This window comes from Prinia subflava, chromosome Z (genome assembly GCF_021018805.1).
Source record: "Prinia subflava isolate CZ2003 ecotype Zambia chromosome Z, Cam_Psub_1.2, whole genome shotgun sequence".
Taxonomy (NCBI): Eukaryota; Metazoa; Chordata; class Aves; order Passeriformes; family Cisticolidae; genus Prinia; species Prinia subflava.
The window spans coordinates 45,973,881-45,999,897 of NC_086283.1; the positions used below are offsets into that span (position 1 = coordinate 45,973,881).

General features: G+C 40.5%; 1 protein-coding gene and 1 non-coding gene across 3 annotated transcripts; both read right to left on the reverse strand.

Moving 5' to 3' along the window:
- Positions 1-5,338: 5,338 nt before the first annotated feature.
- HAUS6 (HAUS augmin like complex subunit 6) lies at positions 5,339-25,760 on the reverse strand. 2 transcript variants are annotated; one of them, XM_063422983.1, is made up of 17 exons: positions 25,558-25,760; positions 24,377-24,472; positions 23,587-23,659; positions 22,479-22,611; positions 21,769-21,916; positions 18,439-18,504; positions 18,264-18,315; positions 17,890-18,063; positions 17,117-17,298; positions 16,396-16,528; positions 15,778-15,853; positions 13,991-14,078; positions 12,676-12,757; positions 11,760-11,936; positions 10,773-10,908; positions 9,456-10,415; positions 5,339-6,113 (listed from the first exon to the last, which is right to left on the reverse strand). In XM_063422983.1, the coding sequence occupies exons 1-16, from the start codon at positions 25,647-25,649 to the stop codon at positions 9,487-9,489; spliced, it is 2,637 nt and encodes an 878-aa protein (XP_063279053.1). In that variant the 5' UTR covers positions 25,650-25,760; the 3' UTR covers positions 5,339-6,113; positions 9,456-9,486. The 2 variants fall into 2 exon arrangements, with proteins under 2 accessions (XP_063279053.1, XP_063279054.1); XM_063422984.1 differs by lacking the exon at positions 23,587-23,659 and having other exon boundaries at positions 25,558-25,576.
- On the reverse strand, positions 12,832-12,962 carry LOC134564829 (small Cajal body-specific RNA 8). Its single transcript, XR_010083666.1, has one exon. It is a non-coding gene; the product is annotated as a small Cajal body-specific RNA 8 (non-coding RNA).
- Positions 25,761-26,017: the final 257 nt, after the last annotated feature.

Here is a 26,017-nt window from a genome sequence, read left to right on the forward strand (position 1 = left end):
GTAGCTAATGAGGAAAACCAGTGAAAAAAGCAAAAAGAAACTGCCCGTCTGTCTCCGCAAAAGCCAGGAACTTGGAGAGCACTGGACTCTTTATCTCTCTGTGTTTTGAACACAAACGGGGAGAAATTCCACTGCTCCCCCCACCCCTTCCTCTCTGGATCTAGCTTAAACACAGAGGACGTATTTCTGAGCAGAAAAACAGACAGTGAGGATACCAGCATCATAAAGTCATCTCAGGACAACCATACATAATATCTGTGCCTTATAATACTGAACCAAAGGTAAGAAATGAAGGCTTTAGAAGCCAAAAATACTGAAATCAAGATTGTCTGTAGCAGATAAGTCTAGACCCCCTATCAATATGGAGTGTGGTATAAATTAATTTACACAACAAACATCAAATTTTCCACAGATGAAGACTCACTTGTGAGCCACATTTTAAGAGCATTTAGGTCTTTTACTTTTCTTGGGGTTTTTTGAAACTGCAAAAATGTTTTGCTGTAAATAGGTCATTGAAGACCGTAGGGGCCCCTGGGTCATGCACAAAAGATATTGCCCTGCAGTGCAGAGTGTGCTGCCTGTAACTTGGCTCACGTTATACTTGTGCCCTTCTGTGAAGTCTTCCTAAGAGCTCACGGTGACCCAAGTGTGTCAAAACCATGAGCCTTATGTTGATATGTCACCTCTCATAGGTCAGTTCCCTAGTGCCTGGTTTTTACCCCTGCTGATTGCTGCTTTTTGGATCCTCTCTCTGATTGGTCCCTTCCCCAATTCCATTCCCCATTGGCCAAGTTGTAAAATCCCACCCCCTGGTTACTCTATGTAATTCCTGTTCCCCTGAGCTGTTTGTTCTTTCCTTTTCGAACTGTGCTGGCGGAAGAAGACTCCTGAAGAGCAGAGGGCCCCGTCCCGCCTCGTTACTCCTGTGTTGCCTGGGTGGCAGTCACGGCACTGCTGCCTAGGCAGCAGTCACAAAAGAGCCAAGCACTCCCAGAGCCTGTGCCTGCTCCATACAGGGCGTCCTTTCAAAGATGCTTCTGACAAGGAGGGTCATGGCACCATTCCATCACCCAGACTGCAACAAAAGACTGCAGGCACATCACTGTTTTGGATGTGGATTAGGAATCATCGTGTAGTAACAAATGGCAACAGCATGCAAAACTTAGGCTGTGCCATCTTGGACTCAACCTGCAATTTGTTAGTGGGCAAGTGGGTCTGGGTAAGAGCAAGGGACCTTAGGCTGGTTACCTCTTCTTACATGTCTGACCATTCTGAACGTGTTAATGTAACTCAGCTTAACTTAACTTAATATAAAGGTTTGACAGTAAGTTTCATCAACCCATGGTGAAATGGATCACACTGGTTGGATTTGCTGTTTTACTCCTAATCTAAGGCCTTTGACAGGATGGGTCTGCAATGTTGAATTTATTCTGCAATATTTGAATGCATTGAAAATAGAATATTCATAAGTGAATTTAACTCTGATATTTTGATGATATTAAACATATACTGTGGCAGAGTTTAATTTATGGCTAGAGGGTAAAACCCATCTTTGTTTCTCTGGCTAACATAGCTTGTTTTCCATTAAAGATACCACAAAACATTTGCAACAGCTGCTGAATTTCACATATCTTATTATTATTTATACAGGCTTTTCACTGAAAACAATAATTCTTTCTGCACCATGCAATATCAGCTCCAGTCCTTTCTCCACTCCTTTCTTCATTTTTGCTGTTTCCATCACAGAAAAGTTGCATTCACATTTAACTGAAGTTTATTTATATGCAGAAAAATTTAATTCTAGAAACAGAATATTTTCTTGAGCTGAAATGCAATATGTAACATTTCAAACTTGTTAAAGCAACAGTCCTACCTGCTCTGATTTTTCTTCCAAAATAAAAGCTTTTGAAAAGCTGTCAAGGGAAAGGACATCACTGGACAATGGCCAAGACTTGCAGAGCACTTGCAGGCCAGCAGCCAGCCAGAGCTAGAAACCCACAAAAAGGATTGACAGGCAACAGTTTGCCATGCCAGGTTTCTTGATGTCAGCTCTGATAAACTATTCTGTTTCAAGTGTCTAGCACAGTATCTCCATGTTTATCCAGCAATAAGCAGCAGAAATATTTGTGACTAACATCAGCCTGCTGCCATCTTCTGGTGAAAAGTTCAGGACATTAAACAACAACATATACAATTGATGCCATTATCTTGCACTTCTGTCGCACAGGAAGACAATGTGATATTTCTTGTGGAGTAATTACTTAGAGAGAAACATAGTTAGTGATCTCACAGGGATTAAGGATCCTTCTCATAAATCCCCTTTAAGTGACCCTTTACCATACATGTAATAACTTGGACTGTCAGAAGGACAAGTTGTCTTCAGCATCCCTTCTTAATCCATTTGCATTACTATTTTTTATTTTTCTACTCAGTAAATGTTTTCGAAATTTCTACTTTGAAGTAACGTAAAAAATATTAATTTACCCTTTCTACTTATACAATAAGTTAAAAAATTACTGCCAGAGCATTAAAGTGTAATTTTTTTTCCTAAAAAAATCAGATTTTTTAACCACTAGCACTTCCCACTAACTGAAAAACAATGGTTGCAAGAAATGTTAACTGATGACTGATACAGGTTTCCAAATCAAAACCATCTAAGCAGCAGGAAGGGAACTTAAGAGACAAATGGTGAGTAAAGCTTACCTGCATGACCAGCATTAACACATAGATTGCTCCTCTTAATGCAGAAAATCTGCCTAAAATGAGGCACAGATGGTCAACCCCTAAGAAATCATCCCTGGCTCACACAAAAGCTTTTCTCATTCGTCAAGATCAGCAGCTTTGATTTGCAAGAACTGGCTGTTCATGCTCCCTGAGCAGAGAAACTATATTGGAGAGTGAAGGTGTGACCTCTGACTCCCAGGCTCAGCCCTGGTCTTTACTGATATGACTAGCTTTCAGCAATCCCGTGTCCCTGAGATCGATGGAAAAGACTGGGTCAAGGAAGAGAAACAGGCTAGGAAGCACTTAAACAAACGGCATGCTCGGGTCCATGGAGTACCCACAAGCAATACAGGAGTTGGTCCATGTAATTTTGAGGCGATTCTCTCTATTGTTAAAGGGTTTTGACAACCAGGAGATGTTCCTTATGTCACCAGCTGTGATCCCAGTGAGTGGGAAATGGGGTAAAAAACTATTACACATCTTTATAAATTACATATATCATGGGAGACATGGCACCCTCAGGCAGTTTTCAAATGATACAAAACTAGGAGAAGTGGTTGATACACCCATTGTGTGTGTTGCCATCAAGAGGGATCTCAACAGGATGAATAAATGGGTTAATGGGATTCTTCACTGGATCTTAGTCTGAAAGGCTCTTGGAACAATGACTATTTCTACTTGTGTCATTACTGAACTCCTTTAAAAAAAAGGCGTGTAAATCAACTCTTTAAACAATTAATAATATTCCAACACCAATGAATTGATTGGGTCCCTGGCTACTGGGGTATTTTATAATAAACATGAGAACTTTCCTGCAGCTTTCTCTGACTGGTATTTCTACATGCAAACTAGTAAAATATATACAGCTGTAAGAGACTGCCAGAAATACATAAATGAGTGACTACAGATTAGATTCACACATTGGGATGACTGTCTAGACATAAATGAATCAGAAGCCAGTGTTTGTGCCACAGAAAAACACCATCCAAAGTAAGATCTTATTTAGAAGTGATAAAATGCCCACAATAGAGACAAAAGGGTGCTCAGACTGTCTGCAGTTGTGCTTTTTGCCAGTTACACACAGAATTCCCCAGCTGTAAGCTCAGGTACAGTCCAGGAGACACAGCTGAACAGTTCCATATAGACCGGAGTGTGGGTATGTATCGCCAGGGAGGGTGGTCTGAAAGCATTCTGGTATAGAAGGGCTACCTCCAAATGGTGCCCCACTGGAGTTAACCCAGCTGGAGTTAACCACTGCAGGGGAGCTCTCCTACACTGTTTTGCCATCACTACCAATAGAGTAATTTCTGCCAAAGTTTTTCCAAATGAGTTTTTCCAACACAAAAACTGAACCAGAACCATCAAGCCATGAATGTAATTCAGGCTTGCTAAAAGACTCTGCCTGAATGTAATCTAGATACTTCTTTTTTAAGTCCCTTTTTATCCCATCTTCCCCCAATCTGTTTTGGCTGGGGTAGAGTTGATTTTGTTAACAGTAGCTGGTTTGGGGCTCAAACCACTAATTTTGTAGTTTTTACCCTTCAGCAAATATCTAGGTTTAAAGAAGTCACAGAAATATAAAGTTGTATTTCTGGTTGCCCATAATACCCAGCTGTTTTCAACTTCCCCTTACTAATCAGCAAATTAGCCCTCTAAATGAGAATTTTACCTAGAATTTCAAATTAGTTATGATGGACTTCCAATATAAGCCTAACCAAAAATGACCTAAGTATCCAGTACAAACCAGTGAACAGGAGAGCTACTACTTACAATACAAAAATCGTAGTGCTACATTTAACTGCAAGGAGGAAAAGATTCTTTTATACATAACTCAAAATGTGAGCCCAGATCTTCACAGGAAATCAAAATTTTTAGATGCCATTTTTTAATCCCAAACTGTCAATGCAATAGCGACACAAAATGTAGTTTAACTTTCCCTAAGATAGGCCACGATCTTATTATCCACATCCATACACTTAGTTAGCCTACAGCCCATCTAGCTACCTGGGCAATGTTTGTGAAGTCACCTGTGCTGAGCTCCAGAGCCCAGGCATAGACAGAACACAACTGTGCCTGTTCCAGGCAGCCAGTAGCTAAGGTGGCAACAGAACCATAGAACTTAGGTTGGGAAAGATCTCCAATATCTTCAAGCCCAACAAACAGCCTAGCACCACCACTGCATTCACCATTAAACCACATGAAGTGCCATATCCACACTTTTTTTCAACACCTCCAGGGATGGTGACCTCACCAATCCCCAGGCCAGTCTGTATCAGCACTGTAGCCTTTCCATGAAGAAATTTCTCCTAATATGTAAACTTCCTCTGGTAGAACTTGGGGCCATTTCCTCTGCCGTGCTCCTTGGTACATGGGAGACTGACGCCCACCTGCCACTTGTCAAACCTGGAGAACACCTGATTCACTGTCTGACCAAGATGTAAACTGGCTATTCAGCAGCACTTTCCCCCGTCTGCTAACGTACACCGCCACACTACACATATTACAGCTTCCTCATAGAGCCTGTCAAATTCTGCTTTATAAGGAAGATGTCAAATACGGGTGGAGCTTCTTCTTAAAACCCAAGGTTTTTGAAGAAAGGAGGAAGACAATCCAGAACAGAAAATCATCTTTATTTAACAATGACTCTAAACAAATTAGGCTAGGAGTCAGTATTTTTACAATGAGAGGTTTACCTCTTGGAATCTCCACAACATAGTAAGTGCACGTCAGTTGTTTAAATCAAGTAGCATTAACACTACCACAAGCAACATATTTTTCTAACTTTAGTGTAAAGCATTTATTCAGTAATACAGCTAAAGAAATATGCACTCCAGCGAGGTTTAGAAAAGGGAACAGCCACTGTCAACAAGTAGAAGTGATGGCAGTACAGACCAGAAGTCTCAGTAAGAGAGATTAATGCACTGGAATGTGGAGCACCAAGTAATTTCAATCTGTTGGGTCGAGGGTTGGGATGGAATATGAGATGTGGATTAGGAGCAAATTAACAAATTTCACTATTTATCCTCTGACATTTCATTTTTCCATTTTCTAGTGTTATGCCATTTACTCAACATCTTCTGTTCAAAATATGCTTTAAAAAAAGAAGATACAGTTCTGTATATAAATGATGGGCTGTACACAGAGAGCCACAGTGGATGATATGAAATTGGCAGCGCCAGAGCAGGCAAGTGACACTCTTAAACAAGGAAACTGGAATGGAGTCTCCACCAAAAGAAGCGCAACTTCCCAATCCAGACAATGCTTTGAGAAGATGCTACACACTCCAGTGAACTATAAACGAATACACTGCTACGATTATGCTTCTGCTTTACCAATTCCATCCTGATGAAGGTTCCTTTATGCCCGGCTTCTGATTCAACTGTTCTTATCTGAAAGAGAAAACATACTAGTTTGTAGTCTGTATTATATTCAATTATTGAGATGGAAATAATGAAGTTGTTTCACATGTATTAATACAGCATATACGAAATGGTGCTCTAATTCTGGTAAGTGCTCCAATCAGTTGTTAGCAACACAGTTACAGTTCTAAATGAAACCTATATTGCAGAAAGCTTGCACAAAGAAATAAATTTCACTACTCCCCAAGACTAGTTTATATGAAATTCCAAGTACTTCATTAAATCACAGATCACAGGATAGTTAGCATTGGACAGGACCTCTGGTGATCATCCAGTCCAACCCCCCTGCCAAGCCAGGGTCACTGAGAGCAGGTGACAACGCAAATGTGTCCAGCTGGGATTTGAAAGCCTCCAGAGAGGGAGACTCCACAACCTCCCCAGGCAGCTGTTCCAGTGCTCTGCCACCCTCAGTGTAAGGAAGTTCTGCCTCGAGTTGTGGTGGAACTTCCTGTGCTTTAGTTTATGCCCATGGCTCCTTATCCAGTTGCTCAGCACCAGTGAAAAGAGTCTGGCACCATCCTCCCACACCCACCTTTCAGATATTTCTGAGTATTGATGAGAGCTCCTCTCAGTTTTCTCTTCTCCAGACCAAACAGGCCCAGTGCCCAGAGTCCCTCCTCATAAGAGAGAAGCTCCAGACCCCTGACCATCCTTGTGGCTCTCCACTGGACCCTCTCCAGCAGCTCCTTGTCTCTCTTGTGCTGAGGAGCCCACAGCTGCACACAGCACTGCAGGTGTGGCCTCACAGGGCTGAGTAGAGGGGAAGGGTCACCTCCCTCCACCTGCTGGCCACACTCTTCCCAGTGCACCCCAGGATTCCCTTGGCCCTCCTGGCCACAGGGGCACTGATGGCTCATGGACAGCTTGTGACCCACCAGGAGTCCCAGGTCCTTTCCCACAGAGCTGCTCTGTAGGAGGTCAGCCCCAGCCTGTGCTGGCACTGGGGCTGCTCCTCCCCAGGTCAGGACCTGGCACTTGCCCTTGTTGAGCCTCCTTAGGTTTCTCTCTGCCCATCCCTGCAGCTGATCAAGGTCCCACGGAATGGCAGCAGAGCCATTGGTGGATCAGCCCCTGCCCCCAGTTCAGTGTCACCAGCAAACTTCTGAGGGTGCATTTGATCCCTTCCTCCAGGTCATTGACAAACAACTTGAGTAAGATTGGTCTCAGTATTGATCTCTTGGGAAAACCCCTGACTGCAGGCCTCCTGCTGGACTCTGCTCCACTGATCATGACTCTGAGCTCTGCCATTTAGCCAGTTCTTGATCCACCTCCCTGTTCATTCCTCTAACCCACATTTTCTAAGCTTACCTATGAGGATGTTATGGGAGACAACATCAAAACTCTAGCTGAAATTAAGGTAGTGCTGATAACCATCCATACCACCAGGCAGATGGATACCCAAGCTGATGACTGAGATGTAATCTGAGCTCTGGCTGGGAACCTGAGACAAGAGGCTGTGAACTGCCAATCTTTATTATGGTAACAAGGTGCATGAACATGGGTGACAGTAGCCAGGTGAATGGACAATGACAGACACATCAGGAGCTGGGCACTGCCTTTTGGACAGCAAAGGAGATGAAGACTGGTGACACCATCTAGATGGAGGGACACGAGAGTAGGGACAGAAGCTGAAAATCAGAAGGAAGAGCTAAACTGCACACAGGGAGACTGAGGATGTAAAAGATCTGGGGTTTCTTTGCTGGGGGTTCTGCTTAGAGGCACCAGCTCAAGCTGATTTTGTGTTACTGTGCTGTGAATAAATGGCTTTGTGGACTGAGACATGAGACACTGCTATGGGAAACCTGAACTGACTGCATGAGAGTGTGGGCTGTGTAAGGAATCACACAGGGCACCCACCAGCTTACCAGTCACCCACTGTGCAGGGGCTTCCCAACAGTGAAAGTCTCTGACATCGCGAATGTCACCGCCATGGAGTCTCATGAATGGCCAGACTGGGAAGTTTCTTTAACAGCAGACAACATCCACTGCTCTCCCCTGGCCAACTTGTCCTGCCATGTCATCTCAGAAGGCTATTGGTGAAGTATGATTTCCACCTGTCTACTCCCAGTGGCCATCCTGACCACTTGGTGAATCCATCCTGACTATTCCTCGTGACCTGCATTTCTTCCACGTGCATGGTAACAATATTCAAGAGTGATCTGTTCCACCACCTTTTCTGGGATGATGGTGAGGCTGACTGGCTAGTGGTTTCCTAGTTCCTCCTTGTTGCCCTTTTGGAAGATGGAAGTAACATTTGCTTTCCTCCAGTCATCAGGCACACTGCTCTCCATTTCTCAAAGATTATGGAGAATGGCTTAGCAACTTCATATCTGCCAGCTCCCTCAGCATCCATGGGAGCATCCTATAGGAGCCCATGGATTTATGGGCGCTAAGTCAGTCTAGCTGACCTCGAACTGAAGCCTCTATGACCAGGGGCAAGTTTTCCTTTCTCCAGCCTTCCTCTCTTACCTCTGAGGTCTGGGATTCCTGAAGGATAGTCTCAGTAGTAAAGATTAAGGCAAAGAAGGCATTCACTAATTCCACCTTCACTGTGTCTTCCATCACCAGGACACCCATCTGCTTCAACCATGGCCCCATACTTTCCCTAATCTTCCTTTTCCTGCTGATGTACCTATCACTGACATACCTTGCCAGACTCAATTCCAAGTGGGTGGTGGCCTCCCTCATCACATCCCTGCATACCTCCTGTTTTCAAGGAAGTCCTCATTTACTAGTTCATTTTTATCAATGCATTTCAATAATTTAAGCTCACATGTAACTGCAATAAACATAAACACTGCAATACTGGTTAAACAGTTGACACTTCTGTTGGACATGGGGTAAGGGGATAGGCAAGCTGGAATGCAGGATAGTTCTATCAACACCTCAAGGATCTCAAAGAAGTTTCAAAGACCTATGACACATTTCTAAATAGCCAAATTTGTTTAGAGTAAACACAGACTTCAAACTATCTTTGTGAAATCTTAAAATCTAACTTCAGATTATTCAAAATCTAACTGCAGATTGCAGTCAATGCACCTTAAGGCTGTTTTTTTTCTTTAACAGCTCCAGATTACAGCAGAAAGTCAGATGAACATCTTTTCTTGTAATTGAACAATGCTGATAGAACTCCAGAACTAAAGGAAGCATGTTTCCTTTATTTTTAATGTCTCATCCTCTATGAGGAATAAGCATATAAATAGTTTCCCTCCACTTACACAGCACAGTTCAGCTACTCATAGGTTATTCATGGTAGTACAGCCAGTGACAGAATGGACAAAATATTGATGCCTAAAGAACACAGACACTTACCCTTCAATCTATGCAGTAAGTTAATGGGACTTCATGTACCATCCATCTGTTGACAGGATACCAGCAAAGATGACAGGGAATACTTGCTTTCATTAGGAGAATCCGGCAATGGCATCTTGGTGGAAGGATCATCATCATTTTCCTCCTTTTCTTCTAGTATCGTACTTAGTTCGGCTCTGTAACTTTCAAATTTGTCTCCATTATGTGTTTGATGCAGCTCTTCTTCACTCTTCGATGCAGTACTTTTTAGAACTTCATGTGAGTTGGACGGGGACTGTATATCTAGGTCCAATTCTTTTACATCCTCATTATTTTCTGGGATTCTCTTTAAATTTTCACTGCCCATTGAATAAAAAATGGAGTCTGGGCTTGCAGATATGCTGAGATCTAAACTATCAGATTCTGGAATTGTCTCATCCAATATCCCCATGTCAGGAGTTTCATGACCCACAGAATTTAATACAGATACATTACAGCATACTGTCTCATCCATCAGAAAACTGGAACAATCTGAAAGAAGTGTATTTGTTCTACTACTTTTCAAACAAGTATCTGGAATATTCATGCTCTTCTCTACATATTCCAAAGTCTGGCTTAGATCTTCTACAGAACTTCCACTCAAAGCAGAACAATCTAGTTCCTCTGATTCAGTTCTCTTATTTTCCTGAATTCCAGATGTTTTTGAATCTGAAGATTCAAATGTATGACTTATGCTCACCTGCTCCTGAGAACTAGATTCTGTAGAACTTAATTGAGACTTCTTTTCTGACACAGAAGGATCAAAGTCAGATAGAGGAGTTGCAGGTTCAGAGCACACAAAGCTGGAGTCCACTTCCTCCTGCATACTGAGTGTAGCATTCATTGAAGATTCTTCTGTCACCACTTCAGTTAAGGACAGCTCTAGGTCTAAGGAGCCCTCAGTCTGAATAGCTTTCCTCCACGAACTTCTAATTTCAGTAACTAAACGGAACAAACCAAGGTAAAATTTCAGTATTTTCAGTCAGTCTGTTTTTATTCTTTTTTTTTTTATTTTTATGTCCCTTCAATGACATAAGCAACCCAAGAGGATATATGTATAGCTGCTTTATACTGCTTATGATTTCTCAACATAAAGAGGATTCTACGTAAGAAAAAAAATAAAGTTGAATTCACTGTGTTCACATCTTATTAGGTCTACTGTGTCGTGTTACAGAGTGAACCATTGGAAAAACATGCAACATCACCAAAATAACTATCCCTTTCTTCTTGTGTGACGTGTCAATGAATTAACCACATTTTTTACCAATGAGCATTATAAAACCAGAATTTCAAACTCACGCAGATTTTCTGGAGTTCGGGGTATTTGTTTCCTCGTTAAAAATGGGTTAAAAGACAGAGAGCTAATGAGATCATCTAATGACATTCCTTTTTCTTCACCACCGTCAGGTGACTCAGACATCACTGACTGTGCAATCTGTAGGATGTTAGAGAACAGCAAATTCTGAGAAAGCAAAATCTTAACATCTTCATTTCTGTCAGTTATGGTTCAAAATAAATATCATCCTCCAAATCATCTGGAGAATTTGGAATATCCTTTTCTGTTATTTACTACTTAGGTTCCCAATGACCATAGTATCCTACAAACACAAAATGAAGATAATAGACTGAAATCAGATTCAATTCTCAGTTCACTTATCATCTATGAATCCACCTTTCAAATAAGAAAGTGTGCTCAGACAGAATATACTTAAGACATTAGCCAAGAACTGCATACACAGGAAGACTCAAGATATATTCAGATAAATCAAACATTTTAGCAGATGAAAAATAACTATAATTTCACTGAAAAATGCAATTTACTCTCCAAAATAAGATGTGGTACATTTTATAGTAACTCTTGTGAAGGAATTCCTCAGCCAAATGTTAAATAAAATACCTAAAAGAAAAAATACTTAAATTCCTGCTTAAATTACCAAGTCCCAGTTAAATACTTAACCTGTATAACTTAAGAATTTAACAAGTTCTTTTTGTTTCTGAATATTTGCAGTGTACTTCAGACTGAAGCGTAATCATACCATGATTCTACTGAACATGCTATTCACTTCACCATGATTTTTAAGTATGATACCTACACAGATGCCCTGCTTTCAGAGTGTACTTTATCAGTCCACTCTAAAATTCTGTGATTCTGTAACTATCTAGCAGAAAAAGGTAACTTTTAATGTATGTGGATTACAAGAGACATTTTTTGTTATAATTAGTGATTTGTTCTCTGAACTTAGAGATCACTTACTTAAAAACAACCAAAAAATGTAAAATCCTAACCTTTTCTGCCAGTTCATCTCTGGCTTTCATAAGAATGTCATCTTTTTTCACAGGAGACTTTGGCTGGGTAGTATTTTCACCTGCATTCTCCATTTCTGAAGTGGGGAATTCTTCCTTTCCTTTTTTTAAGATTTTTGGAGGCACAGGTGTTTTATTTTTCTCACAAGTACGCATGTTCTACAGGAATACATAGGAATTATCAGTAGTTTTTAAATGAAGCAAGGATATTAGCATGAACTGCTGTAGAAATTCTGAATTGCAATGGCCCCAGTGTTTAGTCAACAAAAATATTTCAGTCTTGAATTCTAACAAATATATAATAGTGATATATATTAATTAATATTAAATATTTCAGTCTTGAATTCTAACAAAATACAAAATATTTTTACAACTGTATTCAAAGTAGGACCTAAGTAGTGACTAGGATAGGTGTTACATACAACACAGATGACTCATTTGCAACTACCTTGATCACAGTACAGTGAACAGTTGTGCAATGGACAACTGTACATCCAAGTTGCTCTTACAACACATTTTAACACTTAAATTTCATTTACAACTTAAAGAAACAGTCTGACCACTGCTCACATCAAAAAGACTGTTTCAGCAAACAAGGAATCAGTCACTCACACACTGTATGTCATACAGGAAGTCAGATACAAAGGCATCTTCTTCCTACTGTTCTTCCTTAAAGCTTAACGAAGTCACTGAGAGTTAGCTTTTACAATTTTGCTAGACTAACTCAAATGTGTAAAAATATTGCTCAAAAAACAACAAAAAACCCCCTGAAACTCCACAAAACAAACCAAAGACCCCCCAAAACCACCCCCAAAACCCTTTTCCAAAAAGTCTAAGTTTCAACCAATATGAAAAGGACATGTCTTAAGTTCAATTAATTTCAGAGATAGAAGGTTACATTTTCAGTTAACAGGTCTCCATTTTCAGATGCGTCTGATAACGATGGCACTGATGGTCTCGAGCAGGGAGAGATGAAGTGACTAGACAAAAAAAACCCCAACAATCTTAGAGACAAATTAAACAACTGGAATGCAAATCTTAGAAGGCTGTTCTGTGTTGTTTGCTCCGTATCTGTCCGTTACGATTTCCCTCAATTCGTCCCGGTCATCAGAAAGCAATTTTACTATAGGGAGAACAGCGTGACAACTAGAGCAGCTTTAGCCCTAGTTGTGTATCAGCCTCCCAAAACCAGCAGATTAATAAAACTCTGCTATTGGCTAGTACAAAGAAAAATAAGGGATATTTCAGTACACTTATAAACAAGTCTTCTGCATTCTGCTGTAAAAGATAACTGAAGAGTCTTCTGCAGACTTTACAACATTCTTTTTCCTATGCAGTCTTTGTCTGAACTATTTCTGGCATCCACAGGTCTGTTCCTATACAAACTTGCTAATATTTAACAATCACGTGGCTACCAAAAACTTCAGCCTTATCAGTTCTGGTAAGTTTTACGCCAATTTCATAGCTCTCAGAACTGCACAGTCCTCACCTGCTAGGAAAAGCACACCTTAAAATGTTTTTGGTGTTACCTGTCTGTAACCTCAGAAGCAGACAAACCTCCATGCTGTATGAAGTCACTGAAAGAAACCCAGCATTTAATTAAGTACTCTAATAGCCTCTGAGATTTACATGCAACTACATCTATTGATGTCTAAGAATGGATAGCATTCCTTTGCTAACTCCCTGGGTCTCTTAGTAGGCCATGTTCAAGCATCTGTGGAAGTCATATTATGAAAGACAGCATTATTCAGAAAGTCATGAAATATTCCTGGACCAAGCAAATGACACAAGGGAAAAACTTTCTATGATACCGCTGTTCTGTGTTTAACCCTTTAGAGTAGCTACAGAACTATGTGACTAACTCTAATGAAGAGTAATAAAAAAAGTCTTGCAGAGAAGGTTTAGCCTGAGAAACAGAAGTTTCTGTTCTCTCCATCTGTCTCTTGAATCTTAGAATATAGTTAGAAACCAAGCAAAAAACCTTGCGATTTGACTGCTACTCCTCCTATTCAGCAGCAACCAGTTGATCAATCTGTCGTCAGCTGGAGAAAGCAGGAGTTACTTAAGGATTATTTTGCTAAATCAGGTAGTTGTGATGTAATGAGTGGGCTACTGAAATATTTCACTAAGACTCAAGAGATGCAAAATATTCAAGTCCATAAGTAAACATCTAATTTTTCTACTGTTTTTAATCAAATTCTCATTAAGCATACCATCCTGAGGGTACTATTGTTGTATCCATCATGGTTTCCAAAGCCTCATCATTCTTCCCAAGGCATTCTTCATCACCAGAGTCATTATCTAGAAAAGCAACCCAAAAGTTTTAGTATTGCTTCCATTTTTTTCACTTAGGCTTCCCATGTGACACATAAAAATAAACTCATACATAAGCAGAATAGTACTATCAATCCTTTTGCTCAGGCAGTACCTGTAGCTACAGATGCCACTAGCAGCCAGCACTTCTTTCTGTTGTTCCTGAGCACATGACCAAGAACCATGATTCTATCTGCTGACCTGCACATGCCAATCGGACCTTCCCCCTTCCTCCAAACTACAATCCCTGCCACTTTATTATATCCTCCTCTCCACATACACCTCAATTCCACAAAGCACAATTCCACTCACCTTTACCACAACTGCATTAATCAATAAATATCTGTGGATATACTCATCCCTCTTGCTGCATCAGTCCAAGCAAGGTAAAGCTTTGTGCAAGCAAATGTTACAGAAGTAAATGTTTTGAACATTATTGGAGGTACACATACTTCAGTCACCTCAGCACATTGTCTGGACCAATGTACTAACTCTGGCACATCTTGAATACACAGCCAAAGTTTAACCTCAGTAGTTCTCTACTAATCCTAATTTCAGCTTCTGCAAGGACAAATGGCATTTCCTATCACATTCAACTCAACAACACATCAAAAATCCAAGCTCACTTCCAGTAGTTAGATCAGTATTTTGCTTTTGGAGTTGACCCTATTAACAGGCAGAAGTTTTCTTAGTGGCTGTATTCTCCAATAATGCATCTTAACCACAGAGTAGAGAGAATGTCACAGACATCAGTTTGGCTCAAGCTTTTTGACTCTACCAGCTCACGGCATCATTGTACAGTGCTTCAATCTTTTTAATTTTTAAGGCAAACTATGTTCCAAATCCAGTTCTGTTGTCTTTCCTCTGCAGCTTGTAGTCTTATACCCACACACATTCAGATGGCTGGAGCAGTACTTTCACCTTTGTAAGCAAAAGGATCTTCCCACCATTGTTTTGAATCCTGACATTCCAATACACCTCTGCTATGCCATTCTTCCTAAAAGGGACTGCAAATGTCATGATTCAAGCAGTCATCCCCCTTGCTTTGCAGCTTTTAGCTGATAACTCTGTACTAGTGACAGACAGGACTCGGTCAATAAGTAAAATGAGGTTACCCAGTAAAATATCATCAGATCATCAGCCAATCAGCATGTGTAACAACCATGCCTGATCTGACCAAATGCAACCAACACAGACCAAGTGAGGTCCTGTTCAAATGGCACAGTTTCTAAGGAATAAAGTATTTCAGAATACACCAGGACAAGATAGTTACCTAGGGGGACACCTTCAATTTCTTTTCCTAGATGGTCAATGGGAAAAGTTTTATCTTCTTTCTCTCTTTATTACTCCTCCAACCCAAATTAACCTTTACTGTTAAGACTGAATGCATTCTCTAGAATCCATGAATAAATCTTTGTGCACAGACATCATCTGTCTCAACATCCTTTGTGCAAGAACAACAAAATATCAAACAGTTCAGCACTGGGTTTTTGCCAAGCTTCAGAGAATCTCCATGATACTATGAAGTTGAAAAACGCAAGGCAATTTTGGCAAAGAGTCATTCAAAACCAATTAACAAAGACTATCAAAGACCATCTGCAAATGCAGGAAGGGAGCCTTTTTCATGTAACTTTTAACAATTGTGGTGGTGGGGGAGAAGGAAAAGGATCTTCTCTTGTTCACCCACCTGAAAATGATTGATACAAGATAGTGTTTTCATCTTCATCTGAAGAACTAGGAGACTGGCGTGATGAAGTTGGTTGCTTTCAAAAGGAAAGAAAAGATTACACAAGCATGCAGAAAAAGTCAGCAGCAATAACAGACAGTTATTTTAAACAGCTTTTCAGCAAACCAGCTGTCAGACTCAACATGAAGTTTCTCCTCTCTCTGCTCGGTAGCTACACAAGGGCATAACTTTCTGTCATCAAAATGGGAATTGTCCCTTTATCAAGTACATTGTTTTAAAAGAGGAAAACAGAAATCAGCAAATATTCACACTGAATGTACAAATGCTCAGCTTCCACAGGGGGAAGGACAGAAACAAAATGAAAACCAGTCTGCTCACTCTTATGCCAATCTACCATTTCAACACCTCCAGTGAATACATCAGGTATCATAAAGCCAAATGTATTCTCTTTAAGAAACACGACTTCTTAATGCAGAATCAGACATACTGCATTATGTGAGCCCCTGACCTTACATATAAAGTTAAAGTGCTGAAACAGAACACACTAGTTTAGACCTACATCCTCTCTCACTTCACCATTTTCCTTTCTCAGAATAAGATAAAATGAACACTACTTACTTTGCTGCTTATTTTAAAGATTAAATTAAAAGGACACTGGCCAAGAAACTTTTCCCACTTTGATTCCCAGATTTCCTGTTTTCTAGAAATAGACTGATGCTTTGGCTCACAATGCTGTTGCTTTCTTCTTAGACTGTAACATATAAACATGGAAAATGAATACATCTGTTGGTAGAGGTAACAAATTACATAAAGGGGGACAGTATTAAATGTTCTCCCTTATCCGGAGAAACCTTTCATATGTATTAATTTATTCATGCATTTATTCATACACTAAGAACTGAAATTCACAACCAAAAAAGCTGCTATTAGGTAGTCTTCATGTTTCTTACAGCAGAATTGGAAAAACTATACTAAAACATATACACAATAAACACTTTAAATTTCCCTAAGCCAGTTATAGATGAAAGTTTTAAGAGTCTCAGAACTTATTAATGCAACAAGACAAAAAAAGGCAAAAATCAGATCAGCAAGCAAATGAGGTCCCCAGGAACAAAGACTAAAATATTAATGAAACAAAGGCAAAAAGCTGAAGTTAACTAGAAAAGAATCTCAATAAAAAGTCATATAAATAATTAAAACAAACACTAATTTCCCCAGAGGCACAAGAAAAAGACTGAACCAACATATCTTTGCTGTAACATTTTTCTAGAAACAACTCTAGTAGACATGATCCTACCATTTAAGAACAAGCAATTAGAGAAAATTTCCCAACAATTACCTTTTTGTGTTCAACTCCTGTAGTATATTCTTGTAGGATGTAACCACATCCTCAATTTTGTGGAGTTCTTTTAATTCGTATGGACAATGTTCATCTCTCAGTGTCGTCAGGGCTTCATTTAGCAACTGAATAACTGTTAGGAAATTCAGTTTTCCATCTTCATATAAATTTCCTGTGCAAAACTTGGAGTAAGCAATAGATAAAAATAATTAGGGAACAGTACCACTATGAGAAAGGTAAGTCTTCTGTAGGCAGAACCAAGACACTATACATTACACTTAGATTCAGGTCCTGATAGTTTCATTTTTCAAAAAATACATTCTAGGTTAAAGCAATACAAGAAAACTTCAACCAATGAGGTATTCTGTTTGACCACTGCCCCAAAAGATAGGGCACAAACAAAACTGATGTCATAACTGAACAACACCATATATTACAGAATGGAAACAAAAGCCAATCAGTTGAAGCACCAGTTAAACCAGTCAACATAATTTTAATGTCTAAACAACAAAAAAGTCAAGTACTAATTAGGCAGACTTATCAATGTATTTACTGAACTGAAAAAGTTAATGGATTAGACATAAGAAATACAAAACAGCATTATAATAACAAGAAATCTTTGTATATGAATTACATGTATTTCATGCATCCCTCCACAATCATCTCTAATAATCCATGAAGTACTTGTTTAATTTTTAAGGTATTTAATTGCATGCCTAAGGACTAAATGAAAGCAGTTTAGCAATTTAGCAAGAAGGACAAAAACCACTTACTCCATATATGTTGCTTTCAACTCTGTAAGTCAACAATCCTGGAACACTCAAAACAATATTAGTTCCATCTAGAATGCATGGGTTAAGACAGTCTTCAAGTACAGAATCCACAATTTCCCTTTCTTTTTTCAGAGATGCAAGCATTTCCACTATAAGTGTCCACACGTGGTGGACCTTAATAAGGAAGGACAAAAACACTGTGTTAAAACGTTTGCTGTAATACCTATAATGACAGAGTACCAAAACAGCATGAAGGCAGATGAAAGTGTTAGCATAATCACAGGTAGACAAGTGCAAATAACAGTATCTGACCAGTAAGTGTTGCAGAAACGTTAGAATTCAACACACTGCCACAGCAGGAACAAAATGCTTACCTTCTGAATTTTCTCAGTTGTGTCATTTTTGTTTTGGTAATTTTGTTTCATCCTGTATGCACATGCAAAATAAAAGTTCAAGTGGACTACAGTGAAATTATAGTTCATACTTGATAAAACCAAGCATCTAATATATTTCATACATCCTAGCTTAGTTACAAGGAAATACACTTACCTGCAAGACTGCTTCTCTAGAACTGCACATGCAGACTTTGTCCATTCTATTTCTCTAATTAAATCCCTAGGAAAAAATTCAAGAGCTAGTACAGGCTTATCAGAATTGCTTACAGTCACTAACCAGTCGTGTCCATTCTTTCCAAATCTACATACTGAGGCAATTGTTTCTTACACCCAGCAGCAATAGGTAAGTTACTGTAAGTATCTATTATCAACATGAACTACAAATATATTCAGCAATTCTACAGCACCCAAACCCCTCACTTTCAAAAGACCAGAGAACAGAATACTGGTGTACAAGCCGTTGGACCATAGAAGCTCTTTCGTCAAAGTGCTTTTACTGACATTTTAAGCATGTAAAAATGTAGTAGTCTGATTTTCACAAACACTGTGTGCCTGAATCATGCTGCATTCGAAAGGATCTTCCGAGTTCTGATGCACTGACAAGAATAATAAAAAAAACTATAAAGCATTACATTTTTGAAGGGTATCATTCACACGGTAAATAGCAGTAGTATTTCCCAAACAAAGTCACAGGAGGCACAGAATTACAGAAATCAAAGAAGTTTAGGAGCCTTTGACCTCTGGAAATTGTATTTTTGAGCCTTCCATTGAAAGCAGAGCCTTTAATTATGCTACTCATAGTCTTGTCAAACCAAGTCTTGGATGCTTCCAGGAACTGAGATTCCATCCTGAGGGAAACTTTTTTCAGTTTGATTGTTCTCACAAGACACTTTTTTCAAATCCAGACAGAGTTTTCCCCTAAACACCTTGGACCTGTTGCCTTGTTCTGTCAGGACATCCTTGTGAAGACTACCTCCGTGCTCTCTACAACTACTTTTTAGATACTGAAACTCTGATGAAACACCTAGCATTGCCTTTTTCAGGCTAAACAAACCCAATTTCTACAGCTTCTACTCATACATTTCAGACTGTGCAGCCCTGTAATCCATTGCAGTCCTCTGCTAGTATCTCTCCCATCTTTCACTCTCTACCATAACTGGGCTGATCAGAGCTGAACACAGTATTCCACATATGGCATTAGAATTGCCAGACCAACAACTAAGTAGTACACAGCTGCTCACTCCATTCCCACCTCCCCAGTCCCAGATGAATAGGAGAATCTGAAAAATGGTAACATTTATGGGCTGAGATACGAACAGTTTAATAACTGAAATAAAAATACCATAACACAGATGTAAATAAGAGAGAGAAGAGTAAAACTGAAGAAAGAAAAATTAGTGATGCATAATACAACTGTCCACCATCTGCTGACCAGTGGTCATTCCCATACAACATGGTAGCTGCTGGTCCTGATTAGTAGCTGACCCATGCTCAACTAGTGGCCCCACACTACTCTCAATTCTAACTCTTTCTTAGCAGTGCTACTCTCCAGCTAATAACTCACAAACCTGTGCTGCTGTTGGGGACTATTCTCTCTCTCAGGTGCAGGACCTCATACTGGTCTTCTTTGTTAAAGCTCACACAATTTTTGTTGTGCAAGTCCCCAGATCCAGCAAGCTCTTTCTGTGAAATACTTCCCCATTGCAGTATCTTCTATCTTCCTTCCTCACAGTTCACCACCATCTGCAACTTTGGTGGGTTTGTATTCAAGCCTGTCATCGATATTCCTTAAGAAGACACAGCATCAGCCTCATAGGAATTCCACTCACAGACCAGTTATGACTTTGAGGCACTCATCCTTTGGGACCACCCCTTTACCTAGCCTTCTGTCTTTCCAAATACGTCAGATCTGCTCTGAAACGACATCAGGTAAGTATCCCAACTCTTGGATGAAAGCAATGAAACTTTTCCTTTACCCTCTTCTGCTGTCAGTGTTTTGTTGCTTCTTTCACTATTGCTTCTTAGCACAGAGACTCAGCTACTGATCCTACCATGCAGCCTGAGTCAAGGCACATATTGGGTATTCCAAGCTGTGAGACTTGTAACTTACCATTTTGTTCAGAAGCAGGTCTAAATCCTCCATGTACTTCTTCTCCTAATAATATACTACAGAATTCTTTTTTCAAGCTCTTATCAGGCTCTTGGAGCTTTAGCTGAACTTTGGCCTTCCTAGCTACATCACTGCACATCTGAGAAATAGTTCTATATTGGTGTCTTGGTGTCAGCTCCCTTTTCCATATTCCATATGTTGCTACACTGTCCTAATTAGGCTGGTTCCTTGTTGCATCTGTTTCTTTTTTGACTTAAAGAGATGGATCACATATGAGCTTCAGCAAGGATCTCTGAAAGTATCCATCTCATGAGCTTTTCTGTTTCCACAAGATACCTCCTACAGTTGCCTAGACCAGTGGAAATACACTCAAATTAGAAGGACAGTGCCATCAATTTTCTTTGTCATCCTCACATTCCTTGGGATTTAAAATTCTACAGTTCTTGGCTGGAGTGACCATAGGAGCCCTATAACATTTTCAGAGAAGAAGTTTCCTTCATTGACATGCAGTGAGTTCAAAAGAGTACTGCTCCTACTCAACACACTCAGCAATTGCCTTATCAAGTCATCCCCTAGGTACTCCCATTTCCTACATGGTTAATGCACCACTGAGCTACTTTCCTAGCAAGTACCAGCGTAAGCTGAAGTCCTCTGTGAGAACCAAGGCCGGCAGAAACCCACCATGAGGTCTCCCTGGATGCTAAACCCTCATCCAAAGGCATGACACATGACCAGTCCTCTTGTATGGAGCTATACTACATACACTGACACTGCTCTTCTACCTACAGTGCAAGCCCTCGCTCTTTTCTGCCATTTACTAAACAACCCAAAACTGTCCGTGACAGTGCTCCAGTCATATAAACACAAATCCTGTAGATTCCACTGATATGTAACTCTATGCTTGCAGAGAACGTTCCAGCTCTTGACATTTCTCAAGCTGGGAGTGTTTGCCATAAACAAGACCTAAGAATAGCACACTTTTAGTGAAATAATTAAGGTTTAAATAAATAAAATGTGTCTTGCTGTCACTAAATAAAACCAAGTGTTTCATCCTGAGAATGTCACATTTTAGGACATGACCCTTCAAAAGAAATCATACTGCTATACATGTAGAATTCCCTGACCATTTTAATGCCCATGTAACATACAGCATGTCCTAAATGATTCATTTCTTTAGACTATTATGCTTCACAAAAGACCTACAAACAGTAGAACTGCTGATGAAAGAAGATAAAAGGGGAAAATATGGGAGAAGTTCAACCAAATTACTTCTGTGATGTAAAGCATATATAGACTTTTCAAATCCTTTTAAAAACACATACACATAAATCAGCTTTTATGAAAAGACTCACTTTCTTTGACTGCATTACTTACTGTGTTTTTTTCTTATATTCTTGAATAACAAAGTCTTCCCTTTGAAGAATTTGCAGCAGTTTATTGTATGCGACTCTGTGTCTTGCTTTTGCTATGTACATATCCTCTGGTTCCCACATTACAGCTTCAGCAAAAGGTATACCAGCACCTAAACAGAAATTGGCATTTGGATTACTTAGTTTGCTTTTTAAAAATGGACAGCTTCCTAATCTGCCTAAATCAAACTGCAAAAATCACAAATCAAGCTGCTCATGTTTACCTGGCCTGAAATAAGAGCATGCAGCCTACTGCCTCTTTTGCCCTTTTTTCTGTTGTATACATCTTCATTCCCTCATTCCTTTTCTATATTCTTTAGGTTACAATACAAGATGCCTGAAACAGACAGATCTGATCCTTCAGAATTCCTCAAGTTCCAAGAAAGAAAATAGTGTAGCTGTCCAACACTTTTGGACCAAACCATTGCTTGTGCAGGTAATTGTGCAGAGCATTGCACAGGTGAACCTTACAACAGGACCTATAAAGCAATAGAGAGCAAAACCATCTGCACTGTTCCATTAGCAGTAGCTCTACGCAAATGCACAGAATCCCATGAAAGACTCTGACCTGAGCAGCCAGCTAAGAACTGCTTAAAGCTCCCATCATATATTAAAGACTTGACAGATTTACAAACATAACAAATGAAGCTTTTTTAATTGTCCCATACAGCTTACCTACAGTGAGCTTTTTCATGTTCTTAATCATTACGTATCTTGCAAAATGGTGGACCACGTGAATAAATTTAGCACCACCAGGACAAATCAATTTGGAAGGTGCAATTCGTGGAAGACCTAGTTCCTCTTGATTCTAGAAAAGTACAATCATTAAATGCAATCTAAGAAGCATAAACAACAGCTATCAAAGATTTGTCTGCATACCAAAATGCTGCAGATTACCCACTAGCAAGTCTCATGCAAAGCTAAATGACTTTGCCACCACAGTTGACACCTACTGTAGTCAACAGAAGAGAATAAAGCTTTTTTCAATGTTCCCAACACCCACCTACGTCTGTACACAATATGGTTTCAATGCAAAGGCAGACATTAGTGTCGGAATAACGTTAAAAATTGGTTCCCTCCTTATTCCTAATTGAATAAGGTAATCTCTGAAAACACATTCAGGTTTTCTCTCATATTTTGTACTGAAGTCATGAATTTGTGTATTTTAATCATATTTAAAGATATTGTGTCATTGGTTTTCACCTCACCCGCTATTTCTAAAATATGGAAGTGTTGAAGAACATGAAGACAAGGTTTTTAGAACAATCATTTAAACAAAGGCAGTATAAGAACGACATAATAATCAACGATACCTGATGCAATCAGTTTTGCTTTGTCTTTAAAAAGCTTGCCTTACATTTTAGCCCCCTTCCCGATATACAAGAAAGTGTTATCAATGACGTTCTTCATTCATGTGAATCAACTTCCACAATAATAAACACTTTCCCAGGCCACTTAAACACCCCTCAAGCTGAAGGAGGCTATTCTCACCCAGGGCTAAGGGACTCTCTAGACCTCCATTTAATCAAATACTGTTACCCAAAAGCAAGCCACAGCACTTTTAGGACCCAGCTAGGTCCCTCTCTTCTAAACTCCCCAATGCCAACATCTTTCCTTCAAGGAAGTCCAAGATAAACTATATGAAAGAATACAAAAGGCAAAACCGAATTTTTTCATTTTAAAAATCCTTTTAAAAAACTCTCATATAAAACAGTTCCCTCAAAAAAAGACTAAGGTCACATAAACCAGTAGAGCATCAACTTCCACTTTTCTTAATACTCACTGAAATTTCTCTTAGCCACATACTGCAGTGCTTCCTAAATCTAGGACTTGGTAATTTTCTGAATCCAGAATGCCTTTTCATTAAAAAAGGATGAAACAGGAAGGAAAAAAAAAAAGAAGAAGCCATGTCAAAACACATTCAAATATTCAGATACCTAATTAACTACTGTAAAAACACGAGTAAGACAGATTTCTTATTGATGCCAAGCCAGAAAATGAGGCGCATATACTCTAGACCAAGAATAGATGAAAGTTTGTTAAATGACAATGTTTTCTTTCCATAAGTTAATTACAAATTATTTCAGAGAAAAGTTTGTCTGCAGCTTTTTCTAACTTGGGACAAAAGAAAGAAAAAAAAAAAAAAGACCAGAACCCTGACCATTTTCATATTGCTGGTCTTCCTCCTGCCATGTCTTTAAATGCATAAGCTGAAATAGCTCTGCTATAAAAAGAAAACCATTTAAGAACACAGGAGTTTTGCCATGCTGAAGGTCCTGGCAACAATCTACAAATGCCAAATGTTATTTTCTGTTTGGTCAGAAAGAATGGGACAGTTAGGTTCCTTATCAGCTGTTAAAATTTACATCAAAGTTGTCAGGTAACAAATAGTAACAGAAAGAACTAATTAAGGCAAGGTTTCTGACTGATCAAAATTGATTGACTGAGTTGTGATCAAAAGGAAACAAATTCTCTGACCGCATGCTCTTCTTCCAAAGCATTCCCCAAGAAACCTCCAGCAACTGTATAAAACATATTCTTAATTAAGGGCATAGCAGTAGCCAAACACTTACCGGAAAGTGTTTCTTGCGCGGTGCTTGTCCAACTTAGTAAACAGGAAGCGGGCAATGATAGAAAATGCTTTGCTGTTTGGTCGAATAAACATATCCCTAGGACACAAACAAACAGCCACATCAGAAGTAGTAACGGGGAAAACTTAACAGAGCATTTTTACTGGCTGCTCAAGACTGCAAAACTGTGTTAATGTACAGAGTAACTAACAGAATGCTTGATTTCCTAGGTAAAAGTATACACCTTGCATCCTACTTAACGCATGTGAAATCCAGGGCTGCAACAAAAACAGCGTGGCCAGCAGGTCAAAGGTGGTGATGCTGCCCCTCAGTTCTGCTCTTGTGAGACCCCCACTCAACTGAATGAGTGCTGCATTCAGTTCTAGTGCCCCCAAAATAATAAGGACATGGAACTGGTGGAGCAAGTCCAGAGAAGGGGCACGAAGCTGAAGAGCAAACTGGAGCACTTCCCTTACAAAGTCTGAGACCTGGAACTGTTCAGCCTGGAGAAGGCTGAATGGAGACCTTACAGCAACCTTTACAGTATCTGAAGGGGGCCTACAGGGAAGCTGGACAGGGACTCTTCGTCAGGAACTGTAGTGACAAAACAAGGACTAATGGGTACAAGCTGAAAGAGGGAAAAACTAGGTTAGATAATTGGGAAAAAAATCTTTACTGTGACAGTAGTGAGGCACTGGAACAAACTGCCCAGGGAGATTGTGGATGCCTCGACCCTGGCAGTGTTTAAGGCCACGCTGGGTAAGGCCTCGAGCAACGTGGTCTAGTGGGAGACGTCCTGGCCGTCGGTGAGGGGGCGAAGGTGGGATCTGTGTGATGTTTTAAGGTCTATTCCAACCCCCCTACCATCTCCGATGCTACGAAACCATTCCTTCACGACAAGTTTTCAAAATACGCGCCAGGAAGCCCCTCACCTCTCCTTCCGTACAGGACTGTGCGGAGGAGAAAGAGTTCTCACCACTCCTGGGTTTGACTTCTTCAGAAAGTTTTAGATAATGTGGACTGCGGCGGCACTGCGGGCATTTCCCAGGCACTGCATGCCGCCAGGGGCACCAGGCCTCTCGGCAGCCACGGCGAGATGCTCCCGCCTCGCCCTCCCGAGTGAGACCCGGGGCCCCGCTCCGACTCCCCACCTCCGCCCTCCCCCCGATCTCCCTGGCACTAACCTCCCCAGTCTTATGCCACGGTGGCGTTTCGGGCGGAAGCCCAAGGCCAGCAAATAGAACCAGAGGTGCTCGCTATCCCACGTGGTGTCCATGGCAGCCCCGGCACCAGCCGGGCGGGCAGCGAACCCCTCCCGCCCCTCACAGCCGCGCCATCTTCCCGAGCCCGCCAAAAACTCCCGCGCGCGGGCCCGCCCACACGGCGCCGCTACCCTCGCGAGACCTCCCGTCCGCCCCCGGCGCCCGAAGCGAGGCGAGCCGGGCGCGCTGCCTCACGGGAGCTGTAGTCCGCGTGCCGCTACCCCTCCGAAGGGCCCTTCCTTTAAACAGGGGGTTTGTAGCCGGATTGCAGAAATTACAGATTGCGGGAGAACGAACACAAAACAAAACAAACACCTAAATCAACAAACAAAACCACCAAACCACCCCCCCCCCCAAAAAAAACCCCCAATACAACCAAAAA

Bases quoted from the DNA above. Each gene is read 5' to 3' on its own strand.
- HAUS6 (XM_063422983.1), bottom strand. From the start codon at position 25,649: ATGGACACCACGTGGGATAGCGAGCACCTCTGGTTCTATTTGCTGGCC. The intron at 18,505-21,768 runs GTAAGTAATGCA...ATTTTTTCCTAG, and splicing joins GAATATAAGAAAAAAACACA to GGATTTAATTAGAGAAATAG. The intron at 17,299-17,889 runs GTAAGTGGTTTT...GCTTACTCCAAG, and splicing joins TTGAAAGCAACATATATGGA to TTTTGCACAGGAAATTTATA.